The following is a 17,285-nucleotide window of genomic DNA, read 5'->3' as shown; positions in this document are numbered from 1 at the left end:
AGTGGCAAAACCCCTGGGGGCACTGAGGAGCTAATTATTACCTCGGCCCTGTGTAAAGGCCCTGAGAGAGCTGGTCTTTGTCTCACACTGAATGATGGCCCTACACCCACAGCTTGACTGAATCCCAGCCCACCAGTGCTGGCTTGGCGGACCTGGAGGCCAGGTGGGTGTGGAGAGGAAACTCTGCTAAGATTCTGGGCACAAAAATCTCTGCCTGCTCCCAGACTGGTATACGTGCTTGATTGTGCCACTTTGGAGGAACTGAGATCTTACAGATTCCCAGAGTATACCCTACTCTTGACAAAGGACCCAAAAGCCAAGTAACTGGTTGGGAAAATGCCCAAAAAAGGGGAAAAAAAATAAGACTATAGAAGGTTACTTTCTTGGTGAACCAATACCTTCTCCCATCCTTTCCAGTGAGGAAGAACAATGCTTACCATGAGGGAAAGACATAGAAGTCAAGGCTTCTGTATCCCAAACATCCAAAATAAATATCAGTGGTCTCAAGCCATGGAAGAGCTCAAAAAGGATTTTGAAAATCAAGTTATAGAGGTGGAGGAAAAACTGGGAAGAGAATTGAGAGAGATGCAAGAAAAGCATGAAAAGCAGGTCAATGCCTTGCTAAAGGAGACCCAAAAAAATGCTGAAGAAAATAACACCTTTAAAAATAGGCTAACTCAAGTGGCAAAAGAGGTTCAAAAAGCCAACGAGGAGAAGAATGCTTTCAAAAGCAGAATTAGCCAAATGGAAAAGGAGGTTCAAAAGCTCACTGAAGAAAACAGTTCTTTAAAAATTAGAATGGAGCAGATGGAGGCTAATGACTTTATGAGAAACCAAGAAATTACAAAACAAAACCAAAAGAATGAAAAAATGGAAGATAATGTGAAATATCTCATTGGAAAAACAACTGACCTGGAAAATAGATCCAGGAGAGACAATTTTAAAATTATGGGACAGCTTGTAAGCCATGATCAAAAAAAGAGCCTAGACATCATCTTTCATGAAATTATCAAGGAAAACTGCCCTGAGATTCTAGAACCAGAGGGCAAAATAAATATTCAAGGAATCCACAGAACACCGCCTGAAAGAGATCCAAAAAGAGAAACTCCTAGGAACATTGTGGCCAAATTCCAGAGTTCCCAGGTCAAGGAGAAAATATTGCAAGCAGCTAGAAAGAAACAATTCAAGTATTGTGGAAATACAATCAGGATAACACAAGATCTAGCAGCTTCTACATTAAGGGATCGAAGGGCATGGAAAATTATATTCCAGAAACCAAAAGAACTAGGACTAAAACCAAGAATCACCTATCCAGCAGAACTGAGTATAATACTTCAGGGGAAAAAAATGTTCTTTCAATGAAATGGAGAACTTTCAAGCATTCTTGATGAAAAGACCAGAACTGAAAAGAAAATTTGACCTTCAAACACAAGAATCAAGAGAAACATGAAAAGGTAAACAGCAAAGAGAAATCATAAGGGACTTAAGTTGAACTATTTACATTCCTACATGGAAAGACAATATTTGTAATTCTTGAACTTTTTTCAGTATCTGAGTAGTTGGTGGGATTACACACACACACACACACACACACACACAGCACAGAGTGAATTGAATAGGATGGGATCATATCTTTAAAAAATGAAATTAAGGGATGAGAGAGAAATATATTGGGAGGAGAATGGGAGGAGAAAGGGAGAATGGAATGGGGCAAATTATCTCTCATAAAAGAAGCAAGTAAAAGACTTTTCAATGGAGGGAAAAAGGGAAGGTGAGAGAAAAAAACATGAAGCTTACTCTCATCACATTTGACTAAAGGAAGAAATAAAATGCACACTCATTTTGGTATGAAAACCTATCTTAAAGTACAGGAAAGTGGGGGAGAAGGGGATAAGCAGGGTGGGGGGGATGATGGAAGGGAGGGCAATGGAAGAAGGGAGAAATTAGAAGTCAACACTCTTGGGGAGGGACAGGGTCAAAAGAGAGAGTAGAAGAAATGGGGGGCAGGATAGGATGAAGAGAAATATAGTTAGTCTTATACAACACGACTGTTATGGAAGTCATTTGCAAAACTACACAGATATGGCCTATATTGAATTGCTTGCCTTTCCAGTGGGGATGGGTGGGGAGGGAGGGAGGAAGAGAAGTTGGAACTCAGAGTTTTAGGAACAGCTGTTGAGTATTGTTCTTGCAACTAGGAAATAAGAAATACAGGTAATGGGGTATATATAGAAAGTTATCTTGACCTACAGGACAAAAGAGAAGATAGGGATAGGGGAAGGGAGGGCAGATTGGCGATAGGGGCAATTAGAATGCTCGGTGTTTGGGGTGGGGGGAGGGGATAAATGGGGAGAAAATTTGGAACCCAAAATTTTGTGGAAATAAATGTTGAAAACTTAAATAAATTTAAATATGTTAAAAAAAATTTGTACTTTGTTTAAATAAAATAATTTGCCAACACCTAGAATATCATCTCACAGGCTTCCCTCTCCTTTATAGTAGCTTTATGGTAGCTGCTAAATCCTGAGTTGTCATAACTATGTTTCCATGATTCTTTAACTCTTTCTTTTAGGCTGTTTGCAGTATTTTTTTTTGACCAAGAAGCTCTGAATTTTGGTTATAATATTCCTGGGGCCTTTCATCGTAGGATATTCTTTTAGGAGTTGATTGCTGGATTCTTTCTATTATTATTTTCATTTTGCCCTCTGGTTCTAGGTAGTTTTTGTTTATGATTCCTTGAACTAGGTATCCAGGATTATTTTTTGGTCACAAATTTCAGGTAGCCCAGTTATTCTTTGATTATTTCTCCTTGACCTGTTTTCATACTGTTTTTTTTTCCACGATACTTTACCTTCTCTTCAATTTTTTCAGTGCTTTGGTTTTGTTTTAGTATTCCTTCTTTCTTGTCTTTTAAAGTTAGTGCTTTCTGTTTGGCCCATCCTAATTTTCAGGGATTTCAGTTCTTGGGTAAGATTTACCATCTGATCTAAACTATTAATTTTCCTTGTCATTTTTTCCTTCTTGGTTATCATTTCATTTAACGTTGTATTTTGTACCTCTCTTGCTTTTTCTTTGAGGAATTCTTGTAGTTATTGTACCTATGACATCCTTTCTACCAAAACTCTACTTGGAAGTCTGAAGTTACTCTCTTTATCTTGATTGACATTTTAGATTTCTTTCAAGTTCATAGTATTTATTATGTTATGCAGTTTCTTCTGTTTAGTCTTGACTCCAAGCCTCAGTTTCTGAATTGGGGTTTTGTGCTTGATAACATGGGCAGGCTCTGCTAAGGTCTAAGATGCAGTAGCTAAGACTAGACATTTTCTTTTGTATGAATTCTTGGTTTTTGTCTCAGTACCCTGGTTGCTTGATTCAGGTTTTAACTCTGCTCCCTTCCTTTTCTTTTACTTTACTGTCACCATTCAGGGGTTAACCACATCCATTGGACATGTCTCAGCAAGGTATTGTTCCTTCTGGTAGGGGACTTTGCTTCACACATGCCCTCATGGCCCTTTCTCCTACTGTGGCTTTTGCTGCAGCTTAGACTGTGGACTAGCTTGGTGCTAATGTGGCACTGCTATTCCTTGAGGGGTACTGCTTGGGTACTGTGCTTCACTGCACACGGGCAGTGGTCTGACCCTGTCTCCTTTTCTGAGTCTGCTCTATTTTGCCTTCCTTCATCTACCCTAGATTGTCACTACATAGAGTTTCCACAGGATTCTGGGCAGCTTGGTGGCACAGTAAATGGAACCCCTGACTTGGAGTCAGGAAGACCTGAGTTCAGATATAGCTCAGATATTTACTATCTATGTACAAGTCACTTAATCTCTCCTTGCTTCAATTTTCTCAGCTGTAAAATGGGGAAAATACAGTCATTTACTTCCTAGGGTTGTAGTGGTGAACACATGAGATAAAAATCGTAAAGTGCCTGTTAAATTTGTTGATGTCATGTGCTTCTCTTTGTGACTCCCGTTTGGGGTTTTCTTGGCAAAGATTCTGCAGTGGTCTGCCACATCCTTCTCTAGCTCATTTTACAGGTGAGAAAACTGAGGCAAAGAGTTAAATGTCTTGTCCAGGGTTACATAGCTAATCAGTGTCAGAGACCAGATTTGAACCTCAGGTCTTCCTGACTCTAGCCCTGGTGTGCTATTCCCTGCACCCCCTAAATGCCTGTTATATAGTAAGCATTAAATAAATGTTAGTAATCATTATTATTATTGCGAGGATTTTATATATATATATGTTACTTATAATTACTGTAATTAATTGCAGGAGGTTATAGCTGTTTCTCTTTGATTTCCTTTTTCATTCTTCCTTCTCTTACATTTTTACTGCTCTACTGGATATTTTGGGGTGGGGTCGGGGGGGGGGTACAGGCTTCTTTAGGTCCTAAGCTGACACTTTGTTCCCCTGACTCATCTCATTGTGTTTTCATGAATATAATGCAATAGAGATAATTCCTAAAAATTATGGTAATCGCAGTTGGAAACCTCCAGAAATATATCCTAGCAGTGTTGCAAGCTATTTTCCACTAGCCAAAATATGCACTATGTTATAAAATATTAACATTCCATTGTATTTGTTTAATTTTATTGTATGGAATTTGACTAGATACTGTTTTTTTCCTTAAGTTAAACCATTTTTCAAGTGATTTGAATACCAGTATGAAAATGTACTTAGTTTTGGTTATCATGTGTTGTAATGTTAGCGACCTCTTACTAAAATGTCATAATTATATCACTTCTACTTTTTCAGGTTTTTCATTTAACTTTATTCTGGTTTGCTCAGACTTATGAATTATGATGTATACCCTGTCAAGAGTATATCGGAGGTTGCAAGATTAGTTGCTTATAAGTTGTTTAGAATCAAAGGGAGTATTCAAGTGAAAAGTAGTAAGGTGATAAAATTTAATAGAGGTTGTAAAACAAAAACAATTAAGGAAAGAATGAACTATTCCATTTCATATCATACCTGAGGATTAAGCTAACTAGCTCAAATACCTTCTTAACCTTTTATTAATTCCAAAATAAATGTTGGTATTAAATTTACACTATTTTATTACTTCTTATTAACCCCTCATCTATTCTTACTGAAATTTCTTAGATAATAAATTACAGATTTTTAAAGTCTTAGGTGTAATTATGTCTTGTTAGCATGAATAATTGACATAATACTTATAAGTACACCTGTATTTTAAAAATTGTCACCAATGACGCTTCAGGCATAAATAAAGAAGGAAACAAGCTTTATTCAGTACCTAACATGTGCCAGGTACTTTGCTTAACTCTTCTTAGAAAATTAGCTATAAGCAGATGAAATGATATGAACAGTTTTTGAAAGAACTGAAAAATATTAATGAACATATAAAATTGTATACTTAAAACATTGATAAGAGAAGCATACATTAAAATAATTCTGAGATTTCACCATGCAAGCTGCAAATTAACAACAATGGAGAATGTGGGAGAGTTGGAACACTAATTCATTGTTGGTGGAGCTGCGAGCGCATCCAACCATTCTGGAGAGCAATTTGGAACTATGCCCAAAGGGCTACAAAAATGTGCATACCCTTTGACCCAGCAATATCACTACTAGGACTGTATCCCCAAGAGATCATAAAAATGGGAAAGGGTCCCACATGTACAAAAATATTTATAGCAGCACTCTATGTAGTTGCCAAAAACTGGAAGTCAAGGGGATGTCCATCAATTGGGGAATGGCTGAATAAATTATGGTATATGAATGTAATGGAGTACTATTGTGCCATAAGAAATGATGAACAAGAAGACTTCAGAGAGGCCTGGAAGGACTTATATGACCTGATGCTGAGTGAAAGGAGCAGAACCAGGAGAACTTTGTGCACAGAAACGACCACAGCGTGCAAGAGTTTTTTCTGGTAGACTTGGAATTTTGTAATAACGCAAGAACTTCTTAAAAAAAAAAAATCCCAGTGGTGGTTTTCTAAGGCAAAATGCCTTCCACACTCAGAGAAAGAAATATGGAAGTCATTCGCAGAATGTAGCAGATCATGTTTGTGTGTGTGTGTATGTTTTTGTGTATCATGTTTTGATTTGTTATATGATTTCTTCCACTTATTTTAGTCCAACTACATAGCATGACTATAGTGAAAATATACTCAATAGGAAAGTATATGTAGAACCTATACAGAACTGTATGCAGTCGTGGGGAGGGAGGGGGGTAGTGGGGGGTAGGTGTGGGGGGGATAAAATCTCAATTGTATGGCAGTGATTGTTAAACATTAAAAAATAATTTAAAAAATTAAAAAATTAAAAAAAATTAACAACAATGACAAAATTGATACAGTTGCTTTTGGAGGGCTTATTTGGAAAAGAAGCATACTGTTGGGCTGCTGGTAGAGTTTTTAATTTCTCTCCTCATTCTGGAAGGGAGTTTAGAATTAAGTGAGAAAATAGGACTAAGCTGTTCATTTCCTTCAATGCAGCAATTCCACTATATACCCTAAGGAGGTAAAAAGCAGAAAGTATCATCAGATATAAAGCTAAAAAAATAAAATCTTAGCACCATTTTTTAGCAAAGTAGCAAAGAACTGGAAACCAAGGAGCAAAGTAAGTAGAATTGTGAAAACAGTGTGACTGCAATGTAAATGAAGAGCTCCCTAAAAGAAAGCTGAATTTTCAGGAACTGAAGAATCAGTAATTGTCTTAATTAGTCAGTAGGCATTTAATAAGTATTTTGTGTCAGGCACTGTGATGGGGGTTCAAAAACAAAAATAAAGCAGCATCTACCCTCAGGGAGCTTATATTCTATCAGGGAAGATAACATTTACACATATAATTACATAACAAATAAGTAGTAGCTTTGTTTTGTTTGTTTGTTTGTTTGTTTGGAGGAAGGAAAAACAGCCAAGGAAATTTTTGAAAAGTTTCATGTAGAAGGTCATGTTTAAGGTGAGTCTCGAAGGAAACTGTAGATTCTAAGAGGCAGAAGTGAAAAGGAAGAGAGCGTTCTAGCTATGGAGGACAGAGGTGGAAAATCCTGTGTGCAGAACAGCAGGTAGGTGGTAGAGATTGCATAGTATGTAGAAAGAAGTCATGTGTAAGAAAATTGGAAAGGTAGAAAGAGCCAGATTTTTACAAGCCAAACAGTCTACATTTGATCTACAATTTATTGAGTGGGAGAGTGACACTGTCAGATTGATGCATTACAAAAATCACTTTATCATCTGTGTGAGGGATGGATTTCAGTTAGGGAGAGGCTTGAGTTTGAGAGACTAAAATGAGCCTTATTGCAATTGTCCTGTCAAGGCATAGGTAGGTAGGCCTGAACTAAGGTAATAGTAATGTGATTGAAGAAGGAATCTATATGAAAATTGTGGAGATAAAAGTAACAACTAGCAACTGATTTGGTCATGTGAGGTAAGAAAGTCAGCTAAGAATTAAGGATTTGAACCTGGATGATTAGAAAGATGATGGTGTACTGACAGAATAATAACGAAACCCAGAACAGGGGTGAATTTGGGAGGAAAGATGATATATTCTTTCTTTGAGATGCCTACTGAACACCCAGTCAGAATGAACAGTAAACACTTGGTGATTTAGGATTAGAAGGAGGAGAGGCACTAGGAAGGGATATATATATATGGGAGTCATAGGCATAAAGATGAGGAACAGAACCTCCTCTCAATGAGTAGGCAGGGGACTATGAAGAAAAATGCTACGTATATTGTTGTTTGTTAAGAGCCTTTCCATTCTTTTGTAATTGTTCTTTCTCTGAGATACCTTCAGATCAGTCGCTTGAAGATTATATCACCTCTGGCAGAAATTTCTTCTGTGTCTGTTCCAGGATTTCTTTACAGATTCTATTTGCTACTTCTACATGTACTACATGTACACTGTGTACTGGCATAGTGAATCAAATTTGGTTGTTCCACAATATTATGACAAGTAATTTCTGAATTGAAAATAAAAATATTTTTTTATTCTACAGATTTTTTTAGGTTTATTTTTAGAGTTAACATATCTTTTATAAATTATGAATTTTTTTTTTGTGTCCATAGGTTTGGAATGAATTGTCTTATTCAGTTTGAGGATTTTGCCAATACAAATGCATTTCGTCTCTTGGAGAAGTATCGGAACAAATATTGCACGTTCAATGATGACATTCAAGGTAATAAAAGTCTATCTCCATTGTGTTAAAGACAACAACAATGTGCTCCAATTAGCTTATATTCATTTTATGCAGAATGATATACTCATTGTGACAAGATAATGAACCAATAGTCCATAGTTGGGGAATGAATAATTAGATTTCTAGAATCAGAGATCTCAGAGCTACCCCAGTATCATTTTTTCTATCATCTCTAGTGATTCAGACAAGGAAAAAGAGTATGTAATTATAAAATGTTAGGACTGAAAAAGACTGTCTGCAGCAAATTTGCATGTCTCATCTTTACCCTAGAAGGAGGCACTCTCCTGGATGTCTACCACTTCCTCCCGCCTCTTCATATTTTGTGTCTGATCTCCTCTGCCTAAAAAGCAGTGTTCACCCACTTTCATTTAATTTCAACACAACAAACATTAATCACTTAGTGTGTGCAAGATACTGTGATAATCAGTGAACATACTGAGGCAAAAAGAAAATCATCCCTTTCTTAGAGGAGTTTACATTTCAGTTCTAGCATTTTGTGTTTCTGTCGAACTCCTTCTATATTTGGTGGTAACAACAGTGTTCAAAGACTTGAAGTTCTACTATTCTTAGAAGTTAGAATGCAGTGAGTGACAGAAATCACTAGAACCAAGAATCTAGAAAAGCTAGAGACAAGAAAAACTGCTGCAGCAGGGAGATGAGAGTAAACAAGAAGGCAAAGAGTCCCTTAAGTCCTGAAGTAAACCAGCCTGTGAAGCAGTGGTAAGAGTAGAGGATTTATTCATTCAGTTCTTTTCAGGAAATATTTATTAACTACCTGCTGTGTGCAAAGTACCCTGTGGTTACCAAGGAAGCCTTGGGAATTAAGGTAAGATGATACAAGTTCTAGGATGCCCAGACATCACTATATTAAGACTTAGAGATGCATCCTTCAACTAGGCAATATAATGAATCACCTCTAGACTCCTTTACCTAGCTCAAGGGTCTAAAGAGAGGCCCTCTAAGTCCTCAAACCAATCCTGCTCTCGCAGAGAGAAAAGCTACAGAATGTTCTAGACAAGGTCCAGCAGGGCCCCAGTGGCCCCAGCTAAATTACAGAAGAAAGACTGTTGGCAAATTCCAGCTGTCCGATCCCATCTCAAAACTTACCTCTGAGTACATCACTGAGGAAGAAGGAGCCCAGGCAGAGAGTTGATTGTAGGGAGAGGCCCCAGAACCCTATGAAAAGAGGGAACCCTCAAATAGAACCAGAGACCTTTGAAGGAAATATTTCATCAAAATTACAAGATAAAATCTAAACCCACATAAATCATTAGCATCCTTAAATATAACTAAGGATAACCTACTTGAATAGCTAGAAATTCAAAATAAATATATAGTTGTGAAACTTTCTGTTTTGGCTTCAAGTCTTTGACCTCCCTCATTCCTTACTTCTTGAACCATATATCTCACAAAATTTTTCAAACTTCCCCTTTTCCCACCTTTATATTGAAATCAAGTCTCAGAATATATACTAATTTAAGTTGAAGGATTTTAACAAGTTTTTCATATGATTTCTCCACCTTCTTACACTCTGTAACATGTTGGCATAAACTAGAACTGTTTTCATGGTGACTGGTTAGTAGATGCTTGTCATGATCACTGTAGTATCACATGACTAAATATCCCATGTAATAGTTTCTTGTTGCTTTTGGATACACCATAAAATAAACTCTACTAATTCTTTTAAATTTGTCTTTCCAAGTTAAATATCTGAGTGAGCAAAAGAAGTGATGGAGTCAGGATGTACATTGAAGAATAATATTTTTCACTTTTTTTTTTTATGTGTTTTTCTTTTGGTTTGTTTTGCACCATGGCTAATACAGAAATATGTTTTGCATGATTGCACACATATAACCTAAGTCAAATTGCTAAGCATCAGAGAGGGGGAGTCAAGGAGGGAAGGAAAAATTTAAAACTCAAAATTTTTTCAAATGAATGTTAAAAATTGTATTTATACATATTTGGAAAAACTAAAATATTATTTTTTAAAAAAAAAATCAAGAAAAAAAGACAACATCTGAGATATCCTTCAGTTTAGCTATATCTTCCTTTCATCTGCTTTATTCTCTGCAAGAATTTCAGTTCCTGGTAGTAAGGCCTTTAGTCATTGTACAAGGACTTCACATTTAGAATACCAACAGCTTAGTTAATACTTGTGTGTGTTTTTAAAACCATGATTCTTACTACACCTTGCCCTTTTTCTGTCCTTTTGCTATGGCTATTTCAGAATCAAAAGGGAGCAATACAAGATTGAATGTCATTTGTAGTTTCCTTTGTTTCATGGGTTGCCATGGCCAAAGTATTCATCACTGAGTCATCGTGAGTCACCCACTATAATGAGCCTCTCCATACTCAACGAAATTGTGTCCTCAGAGGGCAGAAAAAAAAAATCTGTTTCTGACATTATTCTCAAAACATTTTCAGCATGCTACTGCCTGTCACAGCTCGTGCTTTTCTGCCATAGTTGTGAGTACCCTCCATGCCGTGATTAAGCATAAGAATAGGAATTGGTGTGGAAGAAAAATCATAGAATCTTAAGAGTTGGAACAGACCTTAGGGTCATCCAACTCATCTTTCCATTCAACTTTTAAAATTTTTAATAAATTTTATTGATATCTTTATTTTTGTAAAGCCCCCACACCAAGATCGATTTCTTATAACAAAGATTTTTTTTAAACAGGAGAATAAAGTTCAGCAAAACTGATTAATATATCTCATAATATCTGCCATTATATATGTTGTTCCAATCCTGTGAACCACTCCCCCCATCTCTGCTAAGGAGTGGGGGGAAATGTTTTCTTATCTCTTTTGGGGGAACCATGCGTATTTATAATGGCACAGTATAACCTTAGATCATTTTATACCTGTTGTTCTTTCCATTTACATTGTTGTCATTTTTAGCTGATTTTGTGACTATTAAATTTTGTTTCTTAAAATTTTTGATATAATTTTTTGAAATAATGAAAATCTATTTTCTTTGTCTTTACAAAGTTTTTGTACAAATTGTTTTTCTCACTCAACTCACTTCACTTTGCATCAGTTCATACAAATCTTACTAATTTCTCTGAAATTGTGACCTTTATCGTTTCTCATAGTACAGCAAGATTCTATTACATTTATGTACCATTATTTGTTCAGTCATTCCCCAATTAATGGACACCCATCTTTGTTTCCAGTTCTTTGCTACCAGAAAAAGAACTGCTATAATTATTTTTGTACGTATGTATAGTTTATTTCCTTATTCCTATGATTATTTTAGGATGCAAATCTAGTAGTGGCACTGCTGGGTCAAATGATATGAACAGGTTAGTAACTTTGGGGGCATGATTTCAAATTGCTTTCCCAAATGGCTGATGCAATTCACAGCTCCCTCCGTATATAAAAAGTACCTTTTTTTTTTTCTAAAGCCTCTTCCCTCAATTTGTCATTTTCCTTTTTTTGGTCAGCTTTCTGATCTTGTGGTTGTAAGGTAGAACCTCAGAGTTGCTTCTAATTTATATTTCTCTATTAGTAATTTGGAGCATTTTTTCGTATGCTTCAAATAGGCTAATAAGTTCTTCTGAAAACTGCTTCTTCATATCCTTTAACTATTTATCAATTGAGGAATGGCTTCTATTTTTATAAATTCAAATTTGTATGTCTTTTAAATGATGCTTTTATCAGAGAAATTTGATGAAATTATTTTGCCCTATTATTTCCTTTCTAATTCTTGCTGTATTCATTTTATTGGTGCAGAAACTTCCTCATCTATCTCTACCCTGTGTTTGCACATGCACTCTTCTATCTGGAGATTTGAAAGTTACGTTTTTCCTCACTCCTCTAATTTGTTGATCATGTAACCCTTTACGTCTTAAGTCACAGAACCTTTTGGACTTTATCTTGGCATACATTTTGAAATGTTAGTCTATACCTGGTTTCTGCAATATTTCTTTATAGTTTTCTCAGAAATTTTTGTGGAATACTGAATTCTTTACCTCATGTTTGGGATGATCAAACACAAGACTATTATTCAATTTACTTTAAAAGAACTTAGTAGGAAAAGAAGTACCTTGACTCATTATTTGTGACAATGAAATTACTAGTTGGATAGTTAGATGGTACAGTGGATAAAGCACCAGGCCTGGAGTCAGGCAGATCTGAATTTACATTTGGTCTCAGAAACTAGCACTGAGACCCTGGACGAGTCTCTTAATCCCTGTTTGCCTCAGTTGTTCATCTCCGTCTTCATGGACCCCAGTCCATGGGGTCATGAAAAGTCAGACGTAACTGAAAGACTGAACAGCAACAAAATCACTAATTTACTGAAATATTTGCTCCATTTTAATTACGTAGATATTTCATCAAAAAAAATTTTAAATTAAAGATAGGATTTATGCCTATGTACATCCCCCTGTCATTGGGTTATCCACTGACAGATTTTGGTCTTAGTTAAGGCCTAAGCTCTAGGTCTACTTATAGCACCCTTACTTTCAATCCTCCCTGCTTCCCACAAAACATCTTTTCTTATTTGAATACTTCTGATGGTTAAGGAACTCACCATACAAATATTCATCATCTGACAAGGTTCTTCACAGTCCCCAGAATACTTGGAAAGCTCCATGAAGAGAGCACTAGGACCCAGTCTCATTGATTACCTGACAAATATTCAGAGATTCCCAATTCTGTGAACTCTCTTCATCCTTTCTAAAGCTTCATTCTTGGGGCAAATTCCCTAATACCTGTATTCTTCCACAGACTGCCAGAGTTAAACAATTGGATATACCTTCAGCCTTCCTGCTGTGTCATAATCTCTTTGTTTCCACATACCCTCATCACTTTAATCATGCTATCGTATTATAATCTCTCTCTACTCTTAAACTCATCACTAATTTCCTCACGTTCATTAGCTCTCAACACATGGTTATAAGCCTAGTTACTAATGATGGTGATTAGGAGAATGTCTTGGAAGGTAATTAACATGCCCCAAATCAAGTGAAGAGCCATTTCTCCTTCAGAGACAATCAGTGCATAGAAGAAGTAGCAGTTCTGGAGGTATGACTCATCAAAAATGAGTCCTTTTTGTTATAATGTCTCATAATTTCATGTACTTTTTGGGGGCGGTGGGATAATGCATCTTGGTATAATTCACAAAGATCACTGTAATCTCTGTTTTACTGACAAACAGTAAAATAGCCCTGCATAAAATTTAATCCTTGCCCAGATTTGTAGCTTAGTGATCCCTCCAGCTGAAATTTCTATAAAAGACATCAACAGAAGCTGCTAGGTTTTATTTCAGGTAGAAGCCATAAAGAGATGGAACTGTAATTATGTTCAGAGCAGCGGAACTACTCTGTGATCTGTTAAAGTTTTCATCTGCCAAAATAATGTAAGTATAAATGGCCGTGTGCTCAGTGGTGATGATTTTTTTTTGTACTTTAGAATTTTCTTTAGCAAAGAAAACAATTAGTTTTTATTTCAGATCAGTTTCAGGTGAGTTTGGTCCAATTTGAAGAAATCTGGCAAGATTTTCATAGGCTGAATACACATCAAAGAAGTTACTTAAAATCAATGTACAACTTCTGCTATTCCTAATAAGTCAAATTGAAATTTTAAAAACTCTCAATTAGGCCTAGCAGCATTTTATTCCGTATATGTGTGATACTCAAATAAGTGGCTCTTTGATCTCTTTCATAGGGAAATTCACCACTGTATTTCTGATTGTAACCCATAAATTGCCAGTACCTTTTAACTCTTTTAACTCTTGTTCATGTCCCCTTAATTTCAACCTACTGTGAAGGGCCTTCTCTACTCTCTCCTGACATCATAATAATGGATCACCCTAGGTATCTTTAATTCTCAGATAACTAACCAGTCTTCTGCTTTGCTCATGCCTTCTCCATGACATCTTTGAAGCTGGTTCGTGTTAATGGTGGCTTACTTTTTATGTGTTGAAGCCAGCTCACACCTAATATATGCTTCTCCATTGCCCTTTGAATGATGGTACCTTTTTTAAGTTCATCAAAGACAATCTGTTCTCTTCTCCTTCTGTTTAATTCTAGGCCCAATTCATTATCCATTTGTACAGTTAGTACAATCTTTTGGCTAACAAGTTCTGTGATTTTGCCCATCCAACTGTATGTCATAAGCTAAGCAATAGACATTCTTCATCTACTTGGTTAATCTTGTGTATATGCTTAGATTGAACTCTTGAATGGTTTCAGGTATTTTCCAGGCTCTGGGTTTTTCTTTTACCAGAATAATGGTATCGCCACATCATAGTACATTCAATGTGCAGATGAGAACTGATGAAGTCCTAAATGTTATGGTTATATGAGTAGAGAGAATGGGACAGATTTCAGAGAATTTCCATATCATACAGTTTGTCTTGCCACTAAGGGAATGCTCCTGTGGTCAGGGTGAATCAGTGGGTGCCTGGCTAAAAGAATGGTAGAAGAGGGGGTGGGGGGAGGACTGCTCCATTGGTCCCCTCCTTCCAAATGCACCTCTCACTTCTTTCCTGACTGCCCAGTTAGATTCTCTTCTCCCTTGCCTCCTCCTCTCCTTCTCTAAGGAAGGCTACTTAATATCAGAGCTAAAGATTATTCTCCATGGCCTTCTTTCTCCTTGTTTAATTACCCCCCAGCCTGAGTCTCTTCAACCTAACTACAGTGGAATTATTGCACTGTTCTCTTCTGAGCAGAGCTATTCAAAGCCTCGCGGCTGTTTCTGCTACTCAGGTAACCCAGGGCAGGTTGCAAAAGGGAGCGAATGGCTCAGAAATCCTTACGGCGAGAAGTAGGATATGAAGATAATACAAAGGATCTCACCCTTAGGATGGGGATAAGTGAGCATTTCAAGTGTCATCGGGGCCAGGACCTGTGTGTGTTTGGGGAGGGAAGAAGACTATGTGATTAGACTTTAGATGGCAGCAAGAAAACTGTTAGCATTGCTGATCCTAAAATGGGAAGAGAATTAAAAACTGTGAGCTTTATAAGATAATGCTAATTATAGTTAGCCACATTACCTTCTTACTAATTACTACCATGTATGTAAGCATATTACTATTGTAATATAGTAAATTTTGACCATTTTCTTGAACTCTTATTGTATGCCCACCTTCCAATGTTTGTGTAGCATGCATGCAAGTGTAAAGAACTTTTTTTAAATTGGAGGGAACAGGGTTAACAATGATAATCCATGGTTGAACACAATTTTACAGATTCCATTCTCTGAGGTCATTAACGACCTTTTTATTCTCAATCCTATGTCTTTTTTATATCCTCAGATTCTTAGTCCTCTTCATATCATTTACCCTAGACCATACCCTTCTTCTTAGTTGCTCTCCTTTGTAGGCCTCTATGAAACTTCTTTACTTCTGATCCTATAACTTCATTTATCACCTTTGAGATGATAAACATGTAAACATGAACGCATCTTCTTTTCCCTCGATGTATCCCCTCCCTATCTTCTCTATTTCTCCTAATATGCAACTATCCATAGACCACCCGGACTTTTAACCTTGGGGTCTTTTATTTTTCCTTCCTTTTCACTCCCTTCTTCCAGTCATTTGCCAAATTCTGATTGTTTCTTCTTCCACAATAGATCTCCAATCTGACTCTTTTTCTCCATTCCCATTACAACTATGGTATTTCAGGCCCTCATTCCCTTTTTAGTAATTGTAAGAGCCTTCTACAAACTTTTATGCCTCCAGGCTATCCCCTTTCCAATGCATCTAACACAGTTGTCTGAGTTCATAGCACAGCACTATGATGGCCCCATTCCTGTACTTTAAAAAAAAAAAAAAACACCTTTAGTGATTCTTCATCGAGTACCAAATAACTCTCCACAATCTGCCCCTGCCTGTTCAGCCTGATCTCATACTATCTTCTTGCCACTTTACATGATTCTCTTTCTGCCCCTTTCATCCTTGAATAGAGATCTCTATTGTAGCTGTATCCTCAGTATCTAACATAGTACCTGGCACATAACAGATGCTTACTAAATACTGGTTGATTAATTAATTGATTCATCTTGGCCCCTCTAGTTTCCATATATTTGGCTACTTTATCTCTTGTGCCCAAAATTAATTCTTCTCTTTTCCTCTCTTGATGTCTTCATATCCCTTAAGACCAGATTCCTACATGACTCCTTCTGTGAAACTTAATCTGACTTACCAGATTAAAGTGTTTTGTCCTCAAGTTTCTCATATTATATTTCCTGAGCTACTTTATATTTATCTTACTAATTCTCCCTCATTATTTGTATATTCATTCCTCTCCTACATAAATTGTAAGGTCCTTCAAGACAGGAATGGCTTTATGTTGGAATTATATTATAATTATATTATAATATAAATATTAACATTATTAATATAATATTAATTATATTATAATATAAATATTATATATTTGATGCCTAAATGTTAGGTGAATTGAGTTGAATTAAATTATTTCCATTATATTACAAAATAAGTGACACCTGACAGACTTTAAGCCTTACTGGATGCAAGTTGACAATCTATTCCTTCCTGGAACTGACATGAAATTGGGGAGATATTGTTTCCCCACAATGTCCCTACTCTTAGAGGCAATTCCTAGAGTCAAAAGGTTTCTAAGCTTAATACCAGATCCATTAAATTATAGATTGTTGGTAGGGGAACATTCAAGGTTGGTCTGAAATTAAGCTATCAGGCATAGGACTTTAGACCAACAACAATAGGTTAGGGCCCTTTAATTCTTAGTAATAGTGTGAAGACAGTTAGGTCAAGGTCTTGTGAAGTTAGCATGCATAGTTATTATTTGTATCTCAGTGGGTTTAATGTTAAAAAAAAAATTCATTTGTGGTCTATATTGTAAATGCTTTAAAAGAAGTATCACCTGACCAAAAGTTGGAATTGTTTTATGTGATATAAACTGTGTTAAAAATGAAAAATAAAAACAAAATAAGGAGTTATGGAATCTTTTTTTTGTAATACTTAACATATATTACAATACTTCAACATTAATACTTATGCACACACACCTCTCACATGCTAATAAAAATAAGTCATCATTAAAAATTACTTTTTAGATCCCACCCTAGTACAAATATTACCTTGCTACCTGCTCCACATTCAACAAAGCAGAATCCAGTAAATA

The 17,285-nt window shown here is 36.3% G+C and overlaps 1 protein-coding gene across 1 annotated transcript in view; it reads left to right on the top strand.

Annotated features, from left to right (window-relative positions):
- The window catches only part of ME1 (malic enzyme 1), a 262,710-nt gene that overhangs the window by 210,655 nt on the left and 34,770 nt on the right, over positions 1-17,285 (top strand). The window contains 1 exon segment of the mRNA XM_072642703.1: positions 8,039-8,148. Within this exon segment, the coding sequence (XP_072498804.1) occupies positions 8,039-8,148 (110 nt within the window).

This window comes from Notamacropus eugenii, chromosome 2 (assembly GCF_028372415.1).
Source record: "Notamacropus eugenii isolate mMacEug1 chromosome 2, mMacEug1.pri_v2, whole genome shotgun sequence".
Taxonomy (NCBI): domain Eukaryota; kingdom Metazoa; phylum Chordata; class Mammalia; order Diprotodontia; family Macropodidae; genus Notamacropus; species Notamacropus eugenii.
This window is presented reverse-complemented; position numbering and strand designations above follow the sequence as displayed.